We start from the raw sequence: 25038 nt of genomic DNA, 5'->3' as shown, positions 1-25038 counted from the left end.
CATTTTCTTCTGATGAGGAGTGGTCCCAGTTAAGGAAGCACCGCCTGGAGGTTTAACGAACTCACTTCATGCCTCGGTCACATCCCTTCCCATCCTGCGGCTTTTTTTGTCAAGCAAACTGTAAGCCTGGAAACGACCACACTTGCTGGGATTTTTGCTCTAGAAAGAGTGGTACCCGGTAACCCCAACTCCTTGGGACCCTCACCGTCCTCAACACAGAGCCCTCAACCGCGGTCTTCCCCTAGCGCGCCGTACAGGGTTCCCGAACCACCAGCCTCTCCCAGCCCATCCTGGGACGGGGACCCGCAGTTCCCCCGCCTACCCCGCCCTGTCCCTCTTGCCTCAGGAGGGGACGACGCGTGCGCAGTGCTGCCGCGAGGGGGCGGTCTTTGTCCCCGCACCACCCACCAGGCTGCGAGCACCATGGCGGAAGAGGTGAGGCATATGGAACTATCAGTAGCGCGGTCCCGGATCCCTCGGGTGCTCCGAGACCCCCAGTGGGTCATCTCGGCCCCGCTGCGCCACCCTGGCCAGTAGGTTCTCCTGGCCGGGCCGGAGCCCCCGCTTCGCCCCCTGCGCCCCGGCCCGGCCTCTCAGCGTTGCCCGAGCGAGCCCCGGGCTCCCCTTGGGTCCAGCGCGGTGCCAGAGTCAGCCGTTCTCTCGGGTTTTGGGACAGGTGAGCATCCTGACGAAGGCCACAGTCCGGATGCGGCAGTCCGGGCGGGTGCTGGAGATCGTAGGCGCCCTACGCAAGGGCGGGAAAGACCGCTTACAGGTATCGCCGGGGCGAGGTCGGGCCGGCGAGTCGGGGGCGGCTGGGGAGACGTCCTGCCCGTGTGCCTTCCCGCGTTGCTGCGGACACCTGCTAGGCCTCAGCCGCTAGACATGGCCAGGGGTCTGAGGGCAAGCAGGTTGGTTCGCCTGTTTTGCCTTGGAGGCCCACCTGCTCTAAAACCTAGAATTCTCAGTATGGTCGTTCTGCTTTCTCTAATTAGACAGAAAGCACCCACACCAGGCCGTATTCTCCAGGTCAGCGGGCTCTCCAAGAAGTTGCAGATGTGGAGATGGGCCGTAAAGGTGGAGGCACCCTAGGAAGCACCCAGAGCATTGAGATGGGTGTAGTGAAAAAGATAAAGGGGTTCTGATTCTTGAGTTCCTTCCCGCCCCCAACCCCTCAAGACGCTGGGCCTCCTCAGGGTTTGCACTGTACTAACTAGGATTAGTTCTTCCTTCCCTCTCTAGCCCTCCCTAACTCCCCCAGGGCTTTGTCCGCAGGCTGGGCACTGAGCTCTTTGACTTCAATGATTATCTCCCCAGCCAGACACAGGCCAAACCCAAAGGAGCCTGTCGAGGCATCATCTCTCTTTTGCATTTTAGGTCATTTCTGATTTTGACAGGACCTTGAGCAGGTTTGCATATAATGGAAAGCAATGCCCTTCTTCTCACAGTAAGTCACATACTCGTTTGCTTTGTTGGACTTGACGAGATGATGCTTCTAAGGGGCAAGTGAAAGGAGCTTTGTGTTTTTGCAGATATTCTGGATAACAGCAAGGTCATCAGTGAGGAGTGCCAGCCAGAGGTGAGTTACTCCCTTTCTTTGCGCAGAAATGGCTATCATATATCACTTCAAATGGTTCTTGCTTAGGACCAAAGATTCCAGCATAGAGACATTAGAAGATTCATTTTTTTTTAATTGTTTTTTTGCTCGGGTAGACTAAGTCTTAATATACTGGGACAGCTTTTCCTTATTGGCTAAGACATATGATGATTAATGGTTAGCGTATGGATGTTATGCTCACTGCCATAGCGTCTACAAGAGACTTCAGTGTTTGTCGTTTAACCCTCCCCCAACTCCGAGAAGTGGACAGAACCATTATTGTCTCCATTTAACAGATGAGAAAACAGGTTTGGAGAGGTTGAGCAACTAACTCAAGGTCATACAGCCAAGATGTAGAGTTTGGCTGTATTCTGTCCCAAACTCTTTCCATTGCATTATGCACTTTCCTTGATAATATAATTTTCTTGAAAGCAACAGGTCTCAAGAAAGACTTCTGAATTAATGTCAAAGTACAGTAACTCCCATTTCCATAAAATGCATACAAATATTGTGAAGGGATTCCTGTAGCCTTGGAGTTCATTTTACTTTGCTCCGTGGACTTCCCATCAGTGTCCTCTTTGCCAGAGCAGAACCACGCTAGTTGCATGTTTCTCTGCAGGTTGCTGAGCTCTTTCTGCCGAATAACTACATCATTTAATTCCACTTCGTTATGAAATTCACTAAATGGCATACTAAGTGGTCTGTTGGTCTGTCTCATTGGTCAGCTCTTCCAACACTCTGTCATGATTACTCAGTATTAATATGGACAGTGGATTGCAGATAGCTCTTATATTTCTAAAACCTGTCTCTCTGGGGATGCCACTTGTATAATAGCTTAAGGTGGGTTCTGGCTCCACCACTGATTGCCTTTAGCAAGTCACTTCTTTGGGTTCCTCACATCCCTGATCTTACCAATTTCCAGGAAGCTGCATCCACAAATAAGACAATAGGTTTGATTGCCCTCTCTAGGATAAAGAAGCTAGAGAAAACTAAGGGTTTTGGGGTTGATGGGCTCCTGAAGAAATGAATAAACCAAAGTTTATGTATAAAACCTTTTTTAAAAAAGAAATATTATATTCTTCTGTGGAGTTCTATTATACTTTTAGAAAAATGTTCTTACACCCAAAAAACCATACACATTGAGAACCTTAATAGGTTGGTGCAAAAGTAATTGTGGTTTAAAAAGTTAAAAATTGCAAAAATCACAATTATTTTTGCACCCTAATACATTTCAGGAGCTTTCTGCCTCTGTCAGTGTGTAATCTTTGCTCTTAACTCTCTTTTGGACCGATGGTCAGGGACTCCTTTTGATCTTGTAATATTCCAAGACCGTGCATATATTAAAATTAAAATCCTTTATCCAGTCAATTCCCAATATTATTGGGCGCTGTTACTGACTGGCCCTGTAGGACACATAATCCCTCCCCCCAAGAGGGTGGAAGGTTCTGGCATGTGGAAGGAAACCTTAGCCAGAGGCCGCACCTATAGATGCTCGTGAAGTAATTCACCTGATGTTGGCAAGCATCCACTAATGATGGAAGCATCCACTAATGTGCTGCGTCCCAAACTACAGTTTTTTCATTACACTTTCATGATTTTGGTTTTTGTTTGCCATATCTGTGTATGACTTTTACTAAATATTTTTCTTTAAATTGACCTGCTTTTAAAAACCTGAATGTAATTAACTTATTAAAAAAAAGGAACGGGCCGGCCCGGTGGCTCAGGCGGTTGGAGCTCTGTGTTCCTGGCTCTGGGGGCTGCCGGTTCGATTCCCGCATGGGCCAGTGGGCTCTCGGCTGCTGGGTTGCCGGCCGATTCCTCGGTCCCGCGGGGGATGGTGGGCTCCACCCCCTGTAACTAAAGAGTTGGGCACGGCACCTTGGGCTGAGCTGCCGCTGAGCTCCCGGATGGCTCGGTTGGTTGCGGCGCGTCCTCTCAGCCACAGGGTTGCTGGTTCAGCTCCGGCGGGGGGTGGTGGGCTGCGCCCCCTGCAACTGGTGGCGGCGGGTGGACCTGGAGCTGGGCTGCGCCCTCCGCAGCTGGGACTGAAAGGACAACAACTTGGCTTGGAGGGGAGTACTGGGGGTGCACACTGTTCCCCAGTGAAGTCCTGTGCCCCTTACCCAATAAAAAAAAAATCTTTAAAAAAAAAAAAGGAACAATCTTTGTGAAAGCATGAGTTTGATATGCCAGGTTTTTTTTAAAATATACATTCAAATGAATTCCCTAAAACAAATGAACTACTAAAACAAAGTGTTTATCCATGTACCCCCTAAGGTTAGCTTGCCTACCACCCAAGAAACTGTACCACATTTGGGGATACACAGCATTAAATCAGTTTTTACTGGTTAAGCCGTGATGACTGAGCTAGTAAATAACAAAATCCTAGTAACCCTCTTATCTGATAGCAAAAGCTCTTTATGTTGTGATTCTTGGACCTCACTCCAGGGTGAGTGCAAAGGGATGACCAGCTCTGTGGATCCAGTCGCTCCCTTACATGAAGTTGAGTTTTCTCAGTGATTTTTTTTTTTTGTCTCATGCTAAACTGTAGGACTTTGTTGGGGAAAGCTTGATGGACTAATGGCTTTTCTCTTCATTTGGATACCCCAGCTGAAAGCGCTCCATAAACACTATTACCCAATTGAGATTGACCCACGGCGGACCATTGAAGAGAAGTTACCTGATATGGTGGAATGGTAAGTGACGGTGGTGGTGAAAGCTCCTGACCCTGTGATGGACTGGTCTAGGAAGGGGCGTATTTCTTCCCTTTGATGAGATGACAGGCTTCCTTACCTTACTGGATGCTTAACTGAATGCTATAGGCCGAGCTATTAGAACAAATTGTCTAGACACACCCGGGACTCCTCATAGCTGCTGCTAGAGTGGGGGACCACCGAGCATCCCTGGAATGAGTTAGAAGCCTCTTGGTTTGGGAAAATAAGTGCTTTGGGGAGATAACCCTCCTATAGAAACCAATATCACTGGACAGAGCCCCTGTTCTACAGAGAGAGGTCACAAAGGAAGGGATTCAGAAGAGCTTTGGTTTCAGCAGTTAACACACCCAACTCTTATCTCTCCGCTGTGTTGCTTTCTCACCTTTTTTTTTTTTTTTTTCGGTTAAGGACAGCCAGAGTCCTCCAGAAAATGGCTCTGTGGAAAAGGATGAAGCCTCCATTGTCAATACTTCCAGAGGGGCCTTGGCCCTGAAAAGGGAAAGATCACTTTACTTACTTAGTGATTTGAATGTGGGGCTTTGTGGGGTGTCTGTTTCTAGGTGGACCAAAGCACACGATCTCCTGTGTCAGCAGAAAATTCAGAAGTTTCAGATAGCCGAAGTGGTTAGAGAGTCCAATGCAATGCTCAGGTAAGTTGCTTGCTCTGGAAAACATTCAAAACTGGTTTGCTCACAAAAAAGAAGGTGGGAAGGAGTAGAGAGGAGTTCGTTGCTAGGAGAGTCAGAAGAGACATGGCACCATGAGCACCTGAAGTGGGGAAGGTCTTGCTTTTCCTCTCTGGATACAGCTGAAGGGTTTTCTACTATACCCTTGGGTGCTTCCTAGGAAGCAGTCTGCTGGTAGTGGAGGTAGAGGGAATGTGACCAGGGCTCCATCGCCAAGAATCAACAGCATCTAGTTGATTTTTCCCAATGGTTTACACATGCTTTGTAAAATGACTTTTGGGGTTTCCATGGTAACTGGTATTCTTTATTCAGACATGGGAGCTGGCTGGCTGGGACCCTTGATCATCAGCAGCCTTCACAGTGCAGCTCTCTCTGCTGGAGTGTTCTTTTTCTTTTTTCTTTTTTCTAGATTTAATTAGGGAAGGAGAACAGGACTTTATTGGGGAACAGTATGTACTTCCAGGACTTTTTTCCAAGTCAAGTTGTTGTCCTTTCAATCTTAGTTGTGGAGGGTGCCGTTCAGCTTCAAGTTGTTGTCCTTTCAGTCTTTTGTGTCGGGCGCAGCTCAGCTCTAGGTCCAGTTGCCGTTGCTAGTTGTAGGGGGCGCTGCCCACCATCCCTTGCGGGATCGAGGAATCGAACTGGCAACCTTGTGGTTGAGAGCCCACTGGCCCATGTGGGAATCAAACCGGCAGCCTTCGGCGTTCGGAGCACGGAGCTCTAACTGCCTGAGCCACTGGGCCGGCCTGGAGCGTTCTTTACTGGAGGAGGGATAGGAGCACGTAGAGGAAGGAGTCAGCGTGGGTGTCTGTCCTTAGGGTTGTGTGTCCTAACTGGGGAGAGAGGCTAGCTCATGAAAAGCCAAGAGAGTAGCGACGTGTGCAGATTCAGTAAGAGCCGGGTGGTTTGCGGTGTTCCTCAGTCAGTCTGTCCCAGGATAGCTGCCTGGCGTGTTCTACCGTTGACCCTCGAACAACACGGGTTTGAATGTGCTGGTTCACTTACACATGGATTGTTTTCAGTAAATATCCAGTTGGCCCTCTGGCTTTCACATCTGTGGATGCAACCAACTGCACATTGTAAACAGTATTTTTAGTCTGACGTTTGGAGTCCTCAGATGCAGGGGACCAACTGTATGCATCGTTCTATGCCATTTTATATAAGGGACTTGAACATCCTTGGATTTTGGTATCCACGGGGCTCTTGGAACCAGTTCCCCTTTGGGTACTGAGGGACAGCTGTAGTTAAGTTTTCGGGGAGTCAAATGTTACATGTGGATTTTTGACTGCTCAGGCTCGGCATCCCTTACCCCCATGTTATTCAAGGGTCAACTGTAGTATGGAAACAATAAAGAAAAGTATGAGCCCATTCATGTGAAGTTCAAGGATAGGCAAAGCTAATCAGTGGTGATATAAAGTCAAAGTGGGTGGGGGATATAAAGTCAAAGTGGGCAGAGGCATGAGGGAACCTTGGTCTGGTTGGTAATTACATGGGTGTATACACATGTAAACAGTAATTGAGCTGCTGAACACTTAAGAGTAGTACACTTGAGCCATTTACTGTATGTATTTCATACCTCAATTTAAAATGTTTTTGTTTGTTTTTTTAAATTTAAAAATGTCATAATATAAGTCAAGTAGAAAGTAAAGAAGAGAAGCAGAGGCCGTGCCCTTTGAGAATCCATTCATCTCTTTTCAGGGAGGGATACAAGACGTTCTTCGACACCCTCTACCAAAACAGCATTCCCCTTCTCATCTTTTCTGCGGGCATTGGTGATATCCTGGAAGAAATTATCCGACAGAAGAAAGTATTGCACCCCAATATCCACATTGTGTCTAACTACATGGATTTTGACAAAGATGTGAGCCAGATCTTGTTTGGGCTGGGAATTGGCAAGGAGTGGGGACCAGCAACCAGGGCGCTTCACCCTAAACCTGGGGAGGGGATGGAGGAGAAGGCAGGCTGGCTTCTTTGTCCTTGGGCAGTACTTATTTACTTATGCCAGCTAAAGACAGTTACTTCTAAAAGACTCACTCTTTGGCGTTTGGCCAACAGTTAGCTCTCTCCCCTGGGGGTCACCCAGGCCCCCTGTCATTGGCATGGGTCATGTGCCATCCTGGGTGCTCAAAGGCTTGGGCTTTGACTTATTTTCCTAGAGCCAGAAGTGGGCTGCTCTGACTTACCCATGTTCTAACTTCTTAAAACCAATGGCTGGAACGTCCATCCTTTTGAACTATGGTTAGGACGTGACCCACGGCTGTGGCTTAGCCACCCATGTGGCCTAAACAGTGCTTGTGTCACAAGCTTCATGTGATGTTTGATGGTCCCTGTTAGTTTACACCAGGGGTTACAAACTTTGTAAAAAGCCAGGTAGTAAATATCTTAGGCTTTGTGGCCTATACGACCTCTGTCGCGGCTACTACACTCTCCTGTGCAGAAAAGCAGCCATAGACAAGATATAAACAGGGCGCATGGCTGTGTTCCAGTCAAACTGAATTTATAAAAATAGGCCAAGACTGGCCCACGGGCCCTACTTTGTCGACCCTAGTTTAGACTACAATGAGATTTTGGCGTTATCTATAGCTTTCATGATTTTCTTTCCTGTGTGCCAGAGACAGTGGAAAACTGGCGCCAGAAAGGTCCCTGTAGCCCTTTTGTCTGTCTCTTGTCTTGGTTATTTAGGGTTTCCTACGGGGATTCCAGGGCCAGCTCATACACACATACAACAAGAACAGCTCCATATGCAAGAACTCCGATTACTTCCAGCAACTTCAGGGCAAAACCAATATCCTCCTGCTGGGAGACACCATGGGGGATCTCACAATGGCTGATGGGGTTCCAGGTGTGGAAAACATTCTCAAGATTGGCTTCCTAAATGACAAGGTAGGGAGGGGACCAGGGCTTCCTCCTTTGTGGCTTGCTTCTCTTTCAATTCCTGTTAACACCTGCTTATCGAACACCTTCTGTGTGCTAGCCACTGCATTAAGTATTAGAGGTACAGCAGTAAGACACAAGCCATATTCCCCAGGAGGATAGTCCATATTCTCCTAGGAAAACAAGAGCTAGCCAGCGATTAACGCTGTATGCTCACCACATGGCACGAATCCAGGGAGGCCAGGCATTTCATTGGAGCCTACACTTGCTGCGTGCTCACCATATGCCAGGGACATTAATCCACTTAATCCTTATTAACAGCCTTTTGAGGTAGTGACTGTTATACCATTTTACAGATGAGGAAACAGGCAAGGAGGTTAAGTAACTTGCCCGAGGTGACATAGTTTAGGAAGTAGTGGGGTTGATTACCAGTCCTCCTAAATCACCCGTGAGGCATGATTGAGACAGGAGATGTCAGTGTTCAGGATGTGGGTTTATAATGTATAGAAGAAAAATACAAGAACAGACCAGGGGCCGACAAGTGAAAACAGTGTGGTCATACAGAGGCCATCGTGTGGTCTCAAGCTGGAAGGCCCCAGGTCCTCACTCAGCCAGCATGTGCTGAGGTTGCCGAGAATACCTGAGCCTTGTGAAAATCAGTCCGATAGATTAGAGGTAACATCTGGGTTTTACATTTTAATCCTTGTTACTGTCCTTTTGACATTGACCCCACGTTTAATTGTGGCAGCCGGTGCCCACTGCCTTCTGCGTCTCCAAAGGGCAGGTCCCTGTGACTTTGAACTCCTCTTGGGGAGCTGCGGCTTCCCCAGCCCCAGGTGCTTGAGAGTCAGAGGCAGTGGGCAGAGAGCAGGACATTTTGGGGACTCTCAGCCTCCCTTCCCCCGGGCAGGTGGAGGAGCAGCGTGAGAGCTACATGGACGCCTATGACATTGTGCTGGAGAAGGACGAGACTCTGGACGTGGTCAACGGGCTGCTGCAGGACATCCTGCACCGGGGAGACGGGGTGGGGATCCACGGCTCCTGAGTGTGCAGGTGTGGGGCCAGTCCCTGCAGGCCGTGACAAAGAGGGCGCCTCGCTGGGAGGCCGCAGAGCCAGGAGCCTGCTCCTGGTGTGTGCAGAGGAAAGCCCGGTGCATCCAGAAGCCGCGGGGGGCCTCGCCCCTCCCTGCTCTTTTCCCTGGCGCCTTCTGTGTGTGTTCTCCAAGGCCTGAGGGAGCCCTGCCAGGTGGGAGGCAGCAAAAGACATTCCAAGTGAACTGTGGCCCTGTAGGGTGTTTGCATTCCAGAAGTCATTTGGTCCAGGATTCCTTTTTTCAAAATTTTTAAAAAACAGGAAGCTGTTCTTCAAATAAATCGAATGTGTAAGACATCAAAATAAAAAGGAAAAACCAGAGTTGTTCTGATTTGAGGGGGCGGGGAGCGGAGCCTGTACCCCTTGGTCCTGGAAGTGCAGGAACCTCCGAGGACCCTCTAGGACTCCATAGAACACAGTTTCAAAACCACCCAATTAGCCCGTAAGACCCCCTGAGCACAGCCTGAATGTGTATGTGGGGAATCAGGGTGGGCAGGCGGGGTTGGAAGCATGTGTTTCTGACCTGGAATGGTTTGGCTTTATTCAGATGCAGCCCTTAAACTTGACATTCAGTTGGGTCTGGTCAACCCTGTCTGCAGAGCCTCTTCTTCAGGGGTTCCCAAAGGGATTCATTTGGGTGTGGATTTTCCCTGGTGCCCTTGGCTCCTGTTCTTCCTCCTCTTGTGGGTCCAGGGCCACTAAAATGGACGATTTAAGGCGGGGTGAGACCAGGGACCTGAAGGGAAAAGGCGCTCTGGCAAAGTAAAACAGAAGTGGTTTATGCTCGATTGTCTTGCTTTGGGCTGTCTTTACAGTTTCTTTCCCTTCTCCCCTCTCCCTGTTGACTTGGGTGGTCAGGAACTAGCTGAATTCTCACAGGTTCCTTTGGAAGAGCAAATGGAGACCCATTCACCTGGCGTTCTAGCCTGTCCTCCCTCAGGGAAATCCAGTCCCTCGCTGCTCTGCGCACCTGGATGGATGGCGTGCCATTTAATCCTCACAGTAACCTTGCAGGTGGGTCTAGTGTACAGGTGGCTCAGAAAGGACCAGTAACTTGCCTGAACCCCATAGCTAGAAGCTAGAGCCAGGGTTGGAGTGTTTCTGACCAATGCCGGGCCTTGTCTCCTGCATCATGATGCCTGCACACGGGCTTCCGTTCAGGGCTGTCCTGTTAGGTTTGGGGCACAGACGGTTACCATCTGAGGCTGGATCTGTAGCCACTGTCAGACCGTGAGGTGACTTCAGAATGCCTTGGGACCAGGGAGTATCAGTCACTGGTCGTGGGGAGAGGTCACATCTCAGGAGATCTTGGGCACGAAATCAGTGCTTGTGGGGGCAGTTCAGTGACCAGTTCCATCATTTTCTCTCCCAAGCACCTCCTGTAACCCATCTGATGGTTTGGGTCACCTCCATCGTGCTGGCAGGGCAGAGGAAGGCCGATGGCCTGACTGGTGGCTGAAGCGAGTCTTCTCCCAAGACACCAGAGGCTTGAACTCAGTTACCTTTCCTCTGACAGGATGGATCTGGAAGGTGGTAATGGGCCCACAGCCAGGAGCAGGGAGAAGTGGGAATGTTTTGGAAACAATCTATGTGAAAGAGTGGAATTTGACCTGTGCGGTTTAATCCCTGAGATTTGTATGTTGTGTTTGAGGTCAGGGGCGTCATCTTTCCCTTCACTTGGGACAGTGAGGAGACAAGAATCATCGCCCCACACCTCTCCGGTGGTCACCCACTCCCCATCCTCCAGCAGACGGGTTCCCTCTCCAGTTAGGGCCCCCGGGTTAGGCCTCCGGGAGGCAGGAACCTCCAGAGGAAGAAGAGAGCTAGGGACACAGTGCGATGGGGCATGAAAAAGCCTGCTTTGTTCCCCTTGCTTCCCAATCTTTGGGTGGAAGGGCCTCCCCGCAATGAAAGACCATTTCCTGAGGCCTCTGGTTTAGTCTTTTATTTGGCACAAGGGAAAAAGATCTGACACCAGTTTTGTCTTTTGATGTGCAGAGCTCCACCCACCTCTCACCCCTCAGTCCCCAATAAGCCCTTCCACGTTCATCTCAGCCCCGAACCAAGGGTTTCATGTATTTCCTAGCCTTAAGATCCATCGAAGTAGGTTTCTTTACCCCAATCCTTTCATTTTCTTCCTCTTCCTCAGTCCCTTAGAGAAGGCAGCCCTCTTTAGGGATGAAAGGTGACAGCCCAGCCCTGACCTGTAACACCCCAGGGGAGAGAGGGGGGTGGGACCAAATAGGTGAGATAGGGCTGCCCTCCTAGAGCAGCCCCCTTCCCTTGGAGCCAGCAGAGCTGAGGGAGGGTGGCTGGGGGGACCCTGCCAGCCCTGGTTCATGCTCCTGGGGAGCTGCCATGACAGGAATGGGGGCTGGAGGTAGTGGGGAGGGGATGGGGAGGTAAAGTACAAATAGAGGGGAAGTTTGGGGAAATCAAGAAATGATGAGCTTGGCCTTTCTCAGTGTCTGGTGACGCAGAGGTGTGGGTGAGGGGCCAGCAATGGTCCCATCCAACCCCAGACTCCACCAATCCCCAGATTGGCTTTGTGACTCTTGTAAGGAAGTTTTGCAAAATTTGTAAGGAAGTGGTGTGGGGTTGGAAGACAGAAACCAAGTAGAGGTCTGTGCTGTGGATATTACTCTTGGGCTGGTGGGAAGACCAGAGCTGTCTCCTCTGACCACTTTTCAGATGCTCTCAGACCTCATTGCAGCAGAGGGTCAGTGACTGTTAGGAGTCAGCTCCCCTGCCCACTGCCCCCCAGAAGTGGGCCTTTGCATTTGGGCCCAGGCCCTCAGAGCTCCTCGTGGACGCGCTCCTGGTCCTCGTCCGACTTAAGCTTGAGCTCTTCAACGGTGATCTTGCCATCCTGGTTGCGATCCTGGTTCTGGAACATGTCCCCGATGGTTTTCTCTGCGTCCTGCCCCGGCATGAGGCGTCCTTTGCCCTCACTAACTTGAGACTTGATGAAGGTGGAGAACTGGGGGTGAGGAGAGCACAGGGGAGGGTGGGCATGAGGGTCTTGCTTGAGCAGCTGTGGGGAGGCTAGCTAGTGAGAACTGAGAGGAGCCGTTGCTGGGGTTCTAAGCAGGACCAGGGCAGCGGTACGGGGGAAGGGCTGCCTGTGTGCCAGGAGAGAAGGCAGGGACAAGGGACCTAAGGCAAAGTGACCAGCAGGGGGGCAGGAACGTGGGAGCAGACAGGATGGACAGGGACCACGTTCTTGCTCGATGCCACCATGCAAGGTGGCTTCTGCTGGGGTGAGTATGGGGATGGTTTTAAGGATTGAACTCGTCACCCACCTCCTCTGGGGGGACCTCGCCATCCTTGTTGAGGTCCATGTCTTCAAAAAGGTTGGCAGGAGGGTCCTCGTGCCACACAAACAGGTAGCCGTCAGGCACCCCCTCCTCCCGTGATACCAGCTCCACCTCAAACATCAGTACAGCACTGCCAGGGACCCCCCGGGCTGGAGGGAGGGAGAAGAGAAGGAAAGAGTCCCAACCAGGCCAGGATCTGGGCCTGGCTTTGCAGCCTGCCCAGTGTGTTCCCCAGCCTGCAAGCCTGTTTCCCCTCTTTGGGACTGGAGAATGGGGCCCTGGATGTTTACAGAACCATCTGGAAACGGCAAACGGAGATCAGACCAGTCTCTGCCCCTCACCTCCACTCTCCCCATGTGCCAGGTGCGGGGGGACCACGAGCTGCCGCCTCTCTCCCACACACATGCCCTGCAGGCCCTTGTCCAGGCCTTCGATCACCTTGTTGGCCCCCAGAGTTGCCTCCTGGGGGACGCCATAGTCATGCCTGGGGAAAAGCAGATTCCAGGTCAGTGCCCTTCCTTGTTCCTGCCAGTTCACATCCCATTGTCCCTCCAACTCCGGTTCCCAAGTCAGTCTTCCTGGTGCTGGCCCCACACAGCAGAGTGCAGGGCCCTGCGGTTCAGAGATGGGGTACCCATCTCATTTTGCCAATGCCCCTGAAGTGTGGCTTTGACGACTCACCTCTCCCTGTTTCAGTTCCCACACCCATAAAGTGAAATTGCAGCTCCCCACTGCTAGCTTCACCTTCCCTTCCCTTTTCTGCCCCTGCTGCTCCCAATAGATGGAGAAAAGGGGGGTGCTATGAGGAGGACTCCCCTTGCCTGGGCCCATCCACCTGCCCAGCCCTGGCCCTGGCCCTGGCCCTGCCCCAGACGCACGAGGAGAAGAGCTTGGTGCCATCTAGCAGAGAGCAGTTGTAGTGGTAGCGAACAAAGTCCCCAGATTTGGCGGTCTCGTTGCAGGTCTCAGGGGGCCAGGACAGTGTCTTGATTTCCACGGGGTCCGCAGGGTTGTGGAAGTCAATGACATGGACATCGAAGATCAACACAGCCGAGCCGGGGATCTTGTCTCCTGAGACCAGAATGGTGGAGCAGGTCAGCTTGAAGTCTAGTAGGAGCTGTTCAAGGTTTCCAGGAAACTGCCCTGGGGTTTCAGACGAGGATGGGATGGGATGGGATGTTGGTCCACATAAGCAATTCTTTTGGGGAGGGAGGGCCCTGCCAGTTAGAAAGCCCTTTACATACACAGTCTTGCAACCTCCCAGTAACTTACCCTGCTGATCAGTGTGAATAGTCCCATTTTATAGGTGAGGACACTGAGGCTTCCAGCAAAGCTGGGTCTCAAATCCAGGTCTCTGCTTCCTAGGGCTATGCTGTTTCTGTTCTTCCATAACCATCCCCCTCCCCAAACTCAGGAGTCCTTCTCCAAGATGGAAGGGGAGAAGAGGGGGGACTGCCCTGGAGAAAAGGATGGAGTCTGTGTGGCAGGAAATGGGTGGGTGACTTTTTTGTGTCAGGAGGGGCAGAGTAGGGGAAGGTCAGTAAGCAGTTCAGGAGAGGAGCTGAGGTACAACAGGCCTACCAGTGCCGTTCTCCCCATAGGCCAGGTGCGGGGGGATGGTGATCCTCCGGCGCTCCCCCATGCAGGAGCCCTGCAGCCCCTGGTCCATCCCGGGGATGATGTAACCCTGCCCCACGTAGGTATTGTATGTGTGGTTGCGGGAGTAGCTGCAATACAAGGTGGGAGGGCCAGCAAGGGAGTCAGATGGGCCACTGCCCTTGCAGGCAGCTCAGAGCCACCCCCAGCTGCCTCCTGGGTGACCCCAGTATCTGGCACTTTCTTTCCTGTCTCGGCTTCTTGCCTTCTGCCCAGCCCCACCCTCCCTCCTCAGGACCCCGCTGACCTGGAATCGAAGAGGGTGCCATCCATCAGGGAGCCATTGTAGTGGTAACGCATGAAGTCCCCAGCCATGGCTCTGCGGACACAGCCGGCTGGTAGCTCCAGCGTCTCCAGCTGGACGGTGTCCTTCGGGTTGTGGATGTCAATCAGTAGGACCTGGAAGACCAGGGAGGCCTGCGGGGGGATCACAGTCCCTGGGGAAGGGACAGGCTTGTACCATACAGGTGGAGAGCAAACCAGGGCTCCTTCTCGCCTCAGGAAAGCCTATGTGAGCACCCTGCAAAAAGGTGCTAACCCTGCTCTCCATGGCTCTCTCCTCGCCCTCAGCCGTCCTGTTTCTTGCTCCTCCAGTGAGCACGGAGCCGGGTTCCACCTCCCCCCTGACCACTACCACCCCATACTGAACCTTTGTGTGAATCGGAATAAAGCACTCTTTCTTAGTGAGGTGATCAGCAAGGGCTGGATTTCACCCCTACTTTCCTCCTCGGCTGGGTGCCCTCGTGCAGGACACAGCCTGAATAACTGTGTGGCAGCCCACTTCGGGAGAACCCCCGTGCGCCTGCCTGCCCTCACCATAGCCTTTCTCGCCATAGGCCAGGAATGGGGGGATGATGATCTTCCTTCTCTCTCCAGGACACATGCCCAGCAGCCCCTGGTCCATGCCCTTGATCAGCCAGCCGGAGCCCACGTAGGTGTCATAAGTGCCGCCCCTACTGTAGCTGCAGAGAATGAGGTAGAGATGAGGCTGCTGGGGGTGGGAGAGCAGGATGGGCCCTGCACTGGCCCCAGGCCACAGTCCCCAGGCTCCCTCCAGTCCTTACCTGGTGTCGAAGCTGGTCCCGTCCAGCAGGGTGCCGTTGTAGTGATAGCGGACGAAGTCGCTGTCCTGGACCATTCGGGGGCAGTGGGGTGGGCGCAGCAAGGTGCTCACCTGCACGGTGTCTTCCTTATTCCACACATCCAGCAGGACCACGTCGAAGTAGAGGGTGGCATCCGGGGGAATGAGCCCCGCTGTGAGGGCCGGGCAGGTGGGGCTCATGTTCCGTGTAGCTCCCAGGGGTGGGGGGGTGGGGGAGGGTGGCGTGGAGGGCTGAGTGTTCTGCTTGGACTCCCCCGCCACCCCCTCGAGTTCCCATTCCTCCTAGTCCCGATATCCAAGCCAGGGCCCCGTTATTTCCCTTCCTCCCACCCCAGGGCAGGAGACAGAACCTCTGGTTCCAGACCAGCCAGCGGTATTCAGGCTGCATATGCAGTTGACCTTGGGCAAGTCACTCTCCATCACTGAGCTTCCGTTTCCTGCCCTGGGGTGCTTGATCCTGCGTCAAGGTCTCCTCCCTCCCTCCCTGCGCCAAAGCCCCCGCCCCTCTCACCCACACCGATGCTGCCATAGCCCAGGTGGGGCGGCACGATGAGTCGGCGCCGCTCGTTGACACACATGCCCATCAGACCTCGGTCCATGCCGGTGATAAGGCGCCCCACACCCACCACGATGGCCACCAAAGTGTTGCGGTCATAGCTGGGGGGCAGAGGGGACAGAGGGGATACTGTGGACTCAGATGTACACACAGGGGAGGGCGCACACCGCCAGATGTGTCCCTCTGCCCATGGTCACATATGAACAGGTGTGTTACACACACGCACATGCACACACACCCCTCCCCCATGCACAGGTGGAGAACCACAGGCTCCTCCCTGCCCTGCGAGGTCAGAGGTCACCTGGGACCCCCAACTTAAGAGGCTGGGCTTTTACAAGAAGGAAGTCCCCGAGGAGTCAAAGGGCTTTTATTCCCCTGGGATGGGGGTGGGTGCAGGCCTGTCTGCTGCTGCTTTCTGCTGATGGCAAAGCAGTGCTAAATGGGTACTTAGAATATACCGATGAAATGCTTGGCATTTTACATTCATGATCTTATTTAATTCTCTCCCCTGTGAAATGGACATTATTGTTTTCATTTTTCTTATGAGAAAAATTGAGACTTGTGAGACTAAATGACTTGCCCAAGGTCACAGCTAATATGTGTCTGCAGATCTCGAAAGCCCATGTTTGTGCCTCTGTACCATCTATTAGGCAAGGGGGAAAGAAAGAAGATGCAGAGCTGGTGGAGGGATAGGGATTGGTCCTCAATTCTGAAAGAGCCTATTCTAAAACTGCCATGGCTTTTATTTGTTTTTAGTTATAGTTTTCATTTAAGCTTTCAGAAGTTAAAGGAGGTTGGGAGGTTTTTATTTTGACCAAAGGGGCCCATGGATTGTGCGTTTTCCAGGCTCAGTACTGCATGAACGGGGCCCAGCCAGGCTCCCAGAATCCCCAACAGGGAACTCACCTTCCAACTCCCACCCTCTCCCCCAGTCCTGGCAGTCAAGGACTCCAGGTTGTTCTTACTCCTGGCCTCTGCCTACACCTCATGGTGCTCAGGGGCTGGTTTCCTGTCTGACCTGCTCCCTTCACAGTGCTGCTTTGAGGGCCCAACCACCAGTTAAATACTATCGGGGCATCCAGTCCTCCCAGAATCAAAGCTAAGCGATTTGAACCGCCTTTTTTATCTCCATTTTAAGGAAAGTAAAGCTAAAGCGGCAAAATTTCTTGTCCATGGTCACAGCCTGGATTGGAACCCAGGGTCTTGGACTCTGGAGTTCGTGTTCTTACCCAGTATACTGCCTGCCCGTGGCAACTGATTTCCCATGGGCCAAGCTGTGTGTTTTGGGGAAGGGTCTAAGAGGGACTGACTTTTTGGGGTTTCACGTATGTCACCAGGACCCACGGTTTAAACGGGGCTGACAAGCTGCTCCCACCAACCAAAGTGGACTTGCCAGAGCAGAAGCCAGTCTCTCAAATCCCAAGGCTGGCAAGATGGGCGGCAGCCCTGGCCTGGTAGAGCTAAGATGGAGGGAGGTCGGGGTGCAGGAAGATCCAGGGAGGGAGTTAGGAAAACCCTCTGAGGAGCCCACGGCAGCATGTGACACGTAGACAGGCAGGGTCCCTACACGGCGCTATGCCCTATACTTCCAGATGCATCCTACTGTCTTATAATGCCTGCTGCTGAGGCCGGCTGCTGGGAACCCCTACCCTCTCCAAAATAAAGTTGTATTCCCTCTTCTCTAACCTGGGGTTGAAATCCGAAGGGAGTCGGGTGGGTGGGAATGTAGAGGGTCCCAGGCTTAGATCACTAGAGGATTCACTTGCAGCAGAGACCATGCTCTTATCCCCAACACTGGACCAGAAGGTCCTCCTCCCCATGTCTTTAAATAAAGTAAGTAAATAGAGCAGGTCTATTACACATTATCACACTCGGGAATGTGGGGAGCTTGTGTGAAAGAAATTGGGGTCCTTGGAGAGGCAAAGATTTCAAACTGAGAGCAGAGGATTTATCTTTGGGGAGATGGATGTCTGGGCTGCCCCCCCCCACACACACACTCACCCAGGGTACTGTGTTTGGAGTTAGGGAATCATGGAGTACCAGAAGGCAGACACGGCTTTAAAGGGCAACAAGGGAACCCAGGACCTAGGATCGCCTGGCCTGGGCTCAGGGGAGTGGTGAGTCTGGGGCCACCCAACCCATTACCTCGAGTCAAACTTCTTGCCATCCTCAAAAGTGCCGTTGTAGTGATACCGCACAAAGTCCCCCATCTGCACTTCCCTGGGACAGGCCTTGGGGATATGGTACCTCTCGATGACCACGTCTTCCAGGGGGCCCCCGGCCGGGCTGGCGCGGCCCTGCCCCCTCCCCACCGCCTGTACGAGCAGCAACAGTATCGGCAGCAGCGGGGCCCGGAGGAGGGTGTGGCTGGGGGACCCCGCGCGGAACATGGTGCCTGGAGCTAGGATGGCCGGCAGTGAGGGCAAGAGAGAGAGAGAATCGCGACCAACCTCCTTCCCCCTCTTCCCTGAGCTGGCTCCCCCCCTTCCTGTCCTCTTTCCCCACCCCCGCCCTGGCTGGTCCACGTGGAATGGGGGCTGGGGAGACTGAGCTGGTGGGGCAGGGAGTGGGGGGTGCAATAGGAGGAGGGGGCCAGTCTGAGAGCGTTAGAGACGGAGGAATGCACCACAAAGAACTCCAGATTCCACCCTATTCCACCACCACGGGTTGAGAGACCTGGGGCCTAGAGTGGAGGGAGGCTCGCGAAAGATGAGAAGTCGGAGCTGACTCCCAAGTGGAAAAAAAAAAAGTTCAGTGTCTTTTTTTCCGGAGCCCCGGGGTCCTAAAGCCGCGCTGAGGCATCCCTTGCTTCTTTTACTGACAGCCCCAAATCTAAGCCCTCTCCAGGAGGCTGGCGAGGCTCCAGAAACTGAGGGTATCTTAGTGCTCCCCCACCCCTACTGTCCCAAGGACGGCCTCTCCAGGGATGAGGAGCTGCTTTGTTCTTCAAAAGCTGGACTGCCAAAAGAACTTTCTGACGTGGTACCGAGTAGGAGGAGTTCGTGAAAGTGGAGGGTGTGCAGGGTAAAACTAGGTGTGCACCTCCCCGTCGCGGGCTGGGGGGGACACTAAGAGTGACCCCTTCAGGGCTGGGGGTGGGGCGTGTGTAGAAGGGGCGCAGTGCTGGACGGAAGACCAGTTTCCAGGGCTTGAGCGAGCAGATGGAGGTGGTACTTCCCTCAGTTTCTCGATCTTGAGTTGGGGGGACTGTCTTTGCGTGGGGAGGGGCTTTCTGGGCTCCCCACCTTGCGGTAAGCATCTTCCCCCTCACCATCTGTGGAGGGGAGGACCCCTACGGACAGACCAACGTAGGAGACTCAGGACACCATTGTGCACTCGGAAAAGAGGGGAGACGCAGCCCCTCTGCCCCTTTAGGGATGGGACCCAGGGCACCATCCTCCTGGCTCGGCGCGGCACTAAGACCCAGCGGGCACACCGGCCCGGCCCCTGCCCCGCCCGCCCGCCAGCGGACCGGGTCCGGACGCAGGCTCCGCCGGGTGAGCTGGCTGGTGCGGTGGGGGTATGGGGCGGGCGGCTTGGGCGCTGCTGTGGCTGCTCCTGGGCTGCACCGGGGCGCAGTACGAGAAGTACAGCTTCCGGGGCTTCCCGCCCGAGGACCTGATGCCTCTGGCCGCGGCCTACGGGCACGCATTGGAGCAGTACGAGGGCGAGAGCTGGCGCGAGAGCGCGCGCTACCTGGAGGCGGCGCTGCGGCTGCACCGGCTGCTGCGGGACAGCGAGGCCTTCTGCCACGCCAACTGCAGCGGGCCCACGCCGCCCACCGCCTCGGCCCCCGGGCCTGTGCCCGACCCTGACAGCGGTCGCAGCGACGAGTGGGCCCGCGAGCTGTGGCTCTTCGGCCACGTCCTGGAGCGCGCCGCCTGTCTGCGGCGATGCAAGCGGACGCTGCCAGCCTTCCAGGTGCCCTACCCACCGCGCCAGCTGCTACGCGACTTTCAGAGCCGCCTGCCCTACCAGTATCTGCACTACGCACAGTTCAAGGTGGGCGCCCGTCCCCAGATTCCCCGCCCGTCTCGGTGTCCCCTGCCTCTCCCCCGACCCCGCTCGGCCACGTCGCTCCAAGCTGGGTCTGGAGTGGCATTGCTGTCATGGAGCCCCAAGCCAGCCTGTGCGCTCAGGGCCGCGAGTTCTAGCCCTGCTGACCCGCTCTGTCCCCACCACACAGGCAAACCGGCTGGAGAAGGCGTTGGCTGCGGCCTACACCTTCCTCCAGAAGAACCCGAAGCACGAGCTAACCGCCAAGTATCTCAACTACTACCGTGGGCTGCTGGACGCGGCTGAGGAGCCCCTCACAGACTTGGAGGCGCAGCCCTACGAGGTGGGGTGCAGGGGAAGAGCTGGCCCTGATGCTCCTCCATGACCCCTCATAGGGCTCGCAGAGGAGGGGAGTGATGGGGGCCCCCTGACTCCCTGCCACACTCCCCTGCAGGCGGTGTTCCTCCGAGCAGTGAAGCTCTACAACAGTGGAGATTTCCGCAGCAGCACGGAGGACATGGAGCGCGCCCTGGCCGAATACCTAGCCATCTTCGCCCGGTGTCTGGCTGGCTGCGAGGGAGCCCACGAGCAGGTGGACTTCAAGGACTTCTATCCCGCCATAGCAGGTACCCCCACCCAAATCCATTCGACATCACTCCCAACCATCACTGGGCCCTGCTTCCCAGAACTTCTCAGACCCCTTAACACTTTTATGGAGCACTTACTCAGTGCTTGGGAGGCAGTCAGGAATGAGGTGTTATCCTGTTCCCAGCAGTGTGTTGTTGGCTGAGAGACATAGACAGGGTAACAGATCCCCTGCCACTGGGCAGGAGTGGCCAAGGTGCTGTCCATTGGTGGAGAGAGGCAGTGGCATCCCCAAACCTCTGGGAGGTTGGGTTCACAGGCTTTCCAGGCAGAGGTCAATGCAAGTGCAAAAGTGCCCAGCTGAGGGGGGAAAACAGCCCAGCAGGTGTGTGCCCAAAGCAGTTTGTGGCCAGAAATCACACCTAGTCTGGGAGTCCCTAACTGCAGGGATCCCTCAGTGGGGGGCAGAAAGGGCTGTCCTGAGCTTCTCTATCTGGGCATCAGTCCCACCTTCAAATTTCCCCTGGCACTCTCTCACAGAGCCCTGGCTCTCTCTGGCTTTGGGGTGAGGGTGAGCTGTGGGTGGGGATACAGCCCTGTCCACAGCAGTTTTCCTCAGCATGACTTATCTTACCCACAGTATCTCATGTGATTGCAACAGGCTCTGCAGGCAGAGCTGGGATTGGAGGTCATGTCTGTTACCCCATCTGTGAGACGGAGCTGTTCAGCACACCATCGTGTCCTCACCACTGCTTCCCCCCCACCCAGATCTCTTTGCAGAGTCCCTGCAGTGCAAGGTGGACTGTGAGGCCAACTTGACCCCCAATGTGGGTGGCTTCTTCGTGGAGAAGTTCGTGGCCACCATGTATCACTACCTGCAGTTTGCCTACTACAAGTGTGAGCCTCCCAGTGGGCTTGGGAGTCAGAGAGCACTGCACTGAGAGCAATGCAGAGTCATGGGGAAGCTATCCCTCAGAATTGAGGCCCTTGGGCAATGGGAGGGAAGGCTGGGGGCGGTGGGGCAGATGAGCGGCTTGTGGGAGAGAACAGAGAGCAGCCTCGGGGAGGATTCAAGGGCCTCTTGGGTAAATGACTAGATAGCCAACAACTACACAGCACTTGACAGTTTACAAAGCCCTGCCACATCTGTTTATCTCACTTGATCCTCTCACCAATCCGCTGCAGCTGACATTACTGGACCCATTTTTCAGATGAGGAAACTGAGGCTTATAGAGGGCAAGGAGCCACATGGCTAATAAAAAGGAGGACTTAAGGCTATCCTCCCTTGAGGGAGATCCTGGTGTCAACAGGGGATGGGATGGACAATCTCCAGGGCTCCTGCAATGCAGAGATGCCAAGATTCAAACAGAGGCTGGAGTTGGAGTGAAGGGGCTGAGGACCAAGAGGCCAGGAGACCCTTCATGGGTCCAGTTGGCAAAGAGGTCGAGGGCTGGGCCACTGGCCTCTAATTCCCCAGGGTCGTCATTTTCCAGCTATGTGAGCTTGAGCAGTTTACCCACCTCTCCATGCCTTGAATTTCTTGTCTGTAAAATGGGGATGACAATAACAGCGACTCTTAAAGGACTCACGTGGGGCCTGCCACCCAATAAGTGCCCAGTACGTCCTAGCTTGCATTATTAGTGGGTGGGGTGAGGGCTCAACAGGTATTCTCGGAGGTGGCTAGGGAGGCAGGGGTGCTGGACTGAATGGGGAGATGGGGTGGTTGAGGTGGGGGTCATCCCTGAAGATGAGGAGTGTCAAGGCCACTCTCCACTCCTCTTCCGTCTGCAGTGAACGACGTGCGCCAAGCCGCCCGCAGTGCTGCCAGCTACATGCTCTTCGACCCCGAGGACAGTGTCATGCAGCAGAACCTGGTGTATTACCGCTTCCACCGGGCTCGCTGGGGCCTGGAGGAAGAGGACTTCCAGCCCCGGGAGGTAGGCATTACCATCCGAGGCACGCTCAGGACCATGTGGTTTGATACAAAATCCTGGCTTCCCCGGAAAGCAGGATGGGGAAGTGAAAAGAAAGCATATGGGTTTTGGTCGGAGTCCTGGGTTCCAACACAGCCCCACCAGCTGTGTGGTCCTGGGAACACTGCTGACTCTTTCGGAAGCTGTTGCCTCACCTGCCTGCCTCTTGCCAGCACAGTGCCTGGGATGTGGGAGGTACAAAAATACCTGTCCATGCCTGCCTGCTCCTCACCCTCATCATCCTCACTGCTGGCCTTTGCCCTTCTTCCCCAGGAACCACCATCCCCCACCCCCCTCAATATGGAACACTGAGATGCTTCCTTGGGAGTCAAGGGCAAGACTGGCAAATAGAGGGCACATGGTAACCCCATTCTCTTGTCAGTGGCAGACATTGCTAATCAATAGAGGCATTCTTTCTCACTGAGCCCCTAGAATCCTTCTTAACCCAGCACTCCAAGCAGCTACAATTTTTTAATCAACATGTGAGTTGATAATTGCTCTAGGCTCCTTGAACTGGAAAAGGGCCCGAGGACCCAGGTCCTAGGAACTCTGGCTCCTCCACCATCTGGCAGCAGGGTCCAGCTCACCTCACTTTCCCTCTTTCCTCCCAGGAGGCCTTGCTCTACCATAACCAGACGGCTGAGCTACGGGAGCTGCTGGAGTTTGCACACATGTACCTGCAGTCGGATGATGAGGTAAATGGACTTATTTGCAGCCCTGGTCTATCTCACCACCAGCCTCTTTCTCCAGCCAGCCTCTTAGAGGATTGTGCTTCAGGACAGGAGACAGGGTTATTCCTAGTTCTCCCACAGTGCCTGGCACAGAGCTAGTGCTCAGAAACTGAGTTTGAATGAGCCAGTGAATAAATGAATGCAGGACACCAGGAAGGCGGAACCACAGTGTGTTACATTGATTCTGAATGAGGAATTGAGAGCCTGAATTCTCTGAGGCATCACTGCTCAGGACTTATTTATCCACTCCCTCCTTTGTTCAAGCATACATGTTCCCCTCATCGAACATGGGGGCCAGGTCTGCACTCTTAACACCCGGGTTACTGCTACCCAGATTTGGCTCCACCACTTCCTAACTGCGCAGCCTCCAAGCAAGTCTTAGGTAACACTCAGACTTCCATTTCTTCATCCATTGAGAGAGGAGAATAATGACCATCTCACACCACGTGGTGAGAATGAAATGAGATCAAGTACGTAAAGCACTTAGTATAGAGCTGGCACATAGTAGGTGCTCAGCAAGTGGTAGCGATTTTGATTACTGTTATGTGTCGCCTGCTGTTTGCCAGACATCGTATTTGGAGCCGAGGTAAATTGATGAGAGGCACAGTCCCTTCCCTAATCAGCTCACAGTTAGTGCGGGAGGCACAAACTTCCTCTCTGTGGGAGAGGTCTGCACGGGTCACCAGAGGAGGACTCCAGACCCAGCCAGTGTTGTCAGCAAGGGCCGCACCCTGGGACTGATGCCTGACGTTGGAGGAATAACCCAGAGCTCTCCAAGCACACGGGAGTAAAGGCATTCCTGGTGGGAGGAGCAGACCATGCACAGACTAGCAGTGTTCTCCCGGGGCTGTTTATGCGTAAAGGGAGGGCTGTAGAGAAGGTGATGCTTACGCTAACACTGCATCTGCTGGTGGAGCCCCATGCACCGGCTCCAGGAGGGGGCAGTTTGGGAATAGGACCTTGTGGGAGAAACCCGCACGTCATACCTGTGTGAGATCTTGAGACTGAGATGGGGTGGGAGGGCCCCTTGGCCAGGCAGGGAGCAGATCCTGTGTGTGCCTTCTGTGACCTGGTTTTTCCCCTAACCCTGGGGCTGCTCTAGATGGAGCTGGAGGAGACAGAACCACCCCCGGAGGCCAAGGACCACCCGTCAGATGCTGAATTTGAGGGGGAAGGTGACTATGAGGAGGGCATCTACGCTGACTGGTGGCAGGAGCCAGACGCCAAGGGTGATGAAGCTGAGGCTGGTCAGTGACTTGGCAGAGTCCTGGTGGCGGGCTGGGGATGCAGCCTGGGCTGGAGGCTGGGGACAGAAGGATTCTGGTACTGGGTTACAGAGGCAGGGGGATATGTCTGTTGGGTGCTGGGACCCCTCCTTTGGGGGCTGCCAGCCTGTTGGCAACCCCCATCGCACTTGGTGGGGGGTGGCATCCTTCCTGGAAGCAGGGGCCAGCTGAGACCTGTTGGGAATAGGTGGGGGGCTAACCCCAGTACTCTCCCCCTTTCCTTTGCAGAGCCAGAGCCTGAACTAGCATGAAAAGAGGGCCACCCCTGCACCCCTCAAGGGCTTGGGAAACCTGGGCCCAGTGGTACCACCTTTACCAGCCTGGGAAGCAGCAGGAACTATTTATTAAACATATCAAATGGACATAGCTGACCAGGCCCCATCCCATCCCACCTGTGAGTGCTGCTCTCCAGACCTTCCTGCCTCCTCAGTGGGTCTCTGGACTACAGGATGGTGGTGCTACGGCCGCTGACGCCCGTCCTCCCACTGCTCACCCCCCTGGACAGTCTTCTGGAGAACATTCCAGCTCCCCCTAGTTGGGGTCCCAGCCCGAATTGTAGAGACAGAAGAGGGGCAGCTGGCGTCACGATGAGTCCTGGACCAGGAGTCTATTGGTTCTTGGCACACTGGCCATGGATGCTTAATAAATGTTTCTTGTTGAATGAATCACAGAGCCTGGGATCTAGTCTCCCCTGGGCTGAGGAATGAAGGTGCAGGTCCTTCCCTCCCTCTGCAACCATCTCCCCTCGTCTGTAAATGCGGGGGTGGTGAAAGGGGCACACAGTCCCGCCCTGTGGACCCTGGGTGTTTGTGAGCAGCAGCGTGTAATTGCAATCGGCCGCCAGGGGGCGTGAGGACGTAGTTCCCGCTTCT

The 25038-nt window shown here is 54.0% G+C and overlaps 3 protein-coding genes across 3 annotated transcripts; 2 read left to right on the top strand and 1 right to left on the bottom strand.

Annotated features, from left to right (window-relative positions):
- Positions 1-423: 423 nt before the first annotated feature.
- NT5C3B (5'-nucleotidase, cytosolic IIIB) lies at positions 424-9285 on the top strand. The gene is made up of 9 exons (XM_033091505.1): positions 424-435; positions 677-775; positions 1378-1447; positions 1533-1579; positions 4208-4293; positions 4872-4961; positions 6696-6858; positions 7680-7880; positions 8782-9285. The coding sequence occupies exons 1-9, from the start codon at positions 424-426 to the stop codon at positions 8914-8916; spliced, it is 903 nt and encodes a 300-aa protein (XP_032947396.1). The 3' UTR covers positions 8917-9285.
- A 1735-nt stretch (positions 9286-11020) lies between these two features.
- Positions 11021-18080, bottom strand: FKBP10 (FKBP prolyl isomerase 10). Its single transcript, XM_033091039.1, has 10 exons — positions 17741-18080; positions 15551-15696; positions 15002-15191; positions 14754-14899; positions 14185-14374; positions 13863-14008; positions 13160-13352; positions 12623-12765; positions 12267-12430; positions 11021-11944 (listed from the first exon to the last, which is right to left on the bottom strand). Exons 1-10 carry the CDS (start codon positions 17983-17985, stop codon positions 11759-11761), a joined length of 1749 nt encoding a protein of 582 aa, XP_032946930.1. The 5' UTR covers positions 17986-18080; the 3' UTR covers positions 11021-11758.
- Positions 18081-18771: 691 nt separating this feature from the next.
- On the top strand, positions 18772-24825 carry P3H4 (prolyl 3-hydroxylase family member 4 (inactive)). The gene is made up of 8 exons (XM_033091040.1): positions 18772-19597; positions 19782-19934; positions 20046-20217; positions 20945-21073; positions 21968-22113; positions 22761-22844; positions 23983-24127; positions 24395-24825. The coding sequence occupies exons 1-8, from the start codon at positions 19118-19120 to the stop codon at positions 24415-24417; spliced, it is 1332 nt and encodes a 443-aa protein (XP_032946931.1). The 5' UTR covers positions 18772-19117; the 3' UTR covers positions 24418-24825.
- The last annotated feature ends 213 nt before the right edge of the window (positions 24826-25038 follow it).

Source organism: Rhinolophus ferrumequinum, chromosome 21 (assembly GCF_004115265.2).
Source record: "Rhinolophus ferrumequinum isolate MPI-CBG mRhiFer1 chromosome 21, mRhiFer1_v1.p, whole genome shotgun sequence".
NCBI lineage: Eukaryota > Metazoa > Chordata > Mammalia > Chiroptera > Rhinolophidae > Rhinolophus > Rhinolophus ferrumequinum.
Note: the sequence above shows the minus strand (reverse complement) of the source record. Positions and strands in the feature narration are given on the sequence as shown.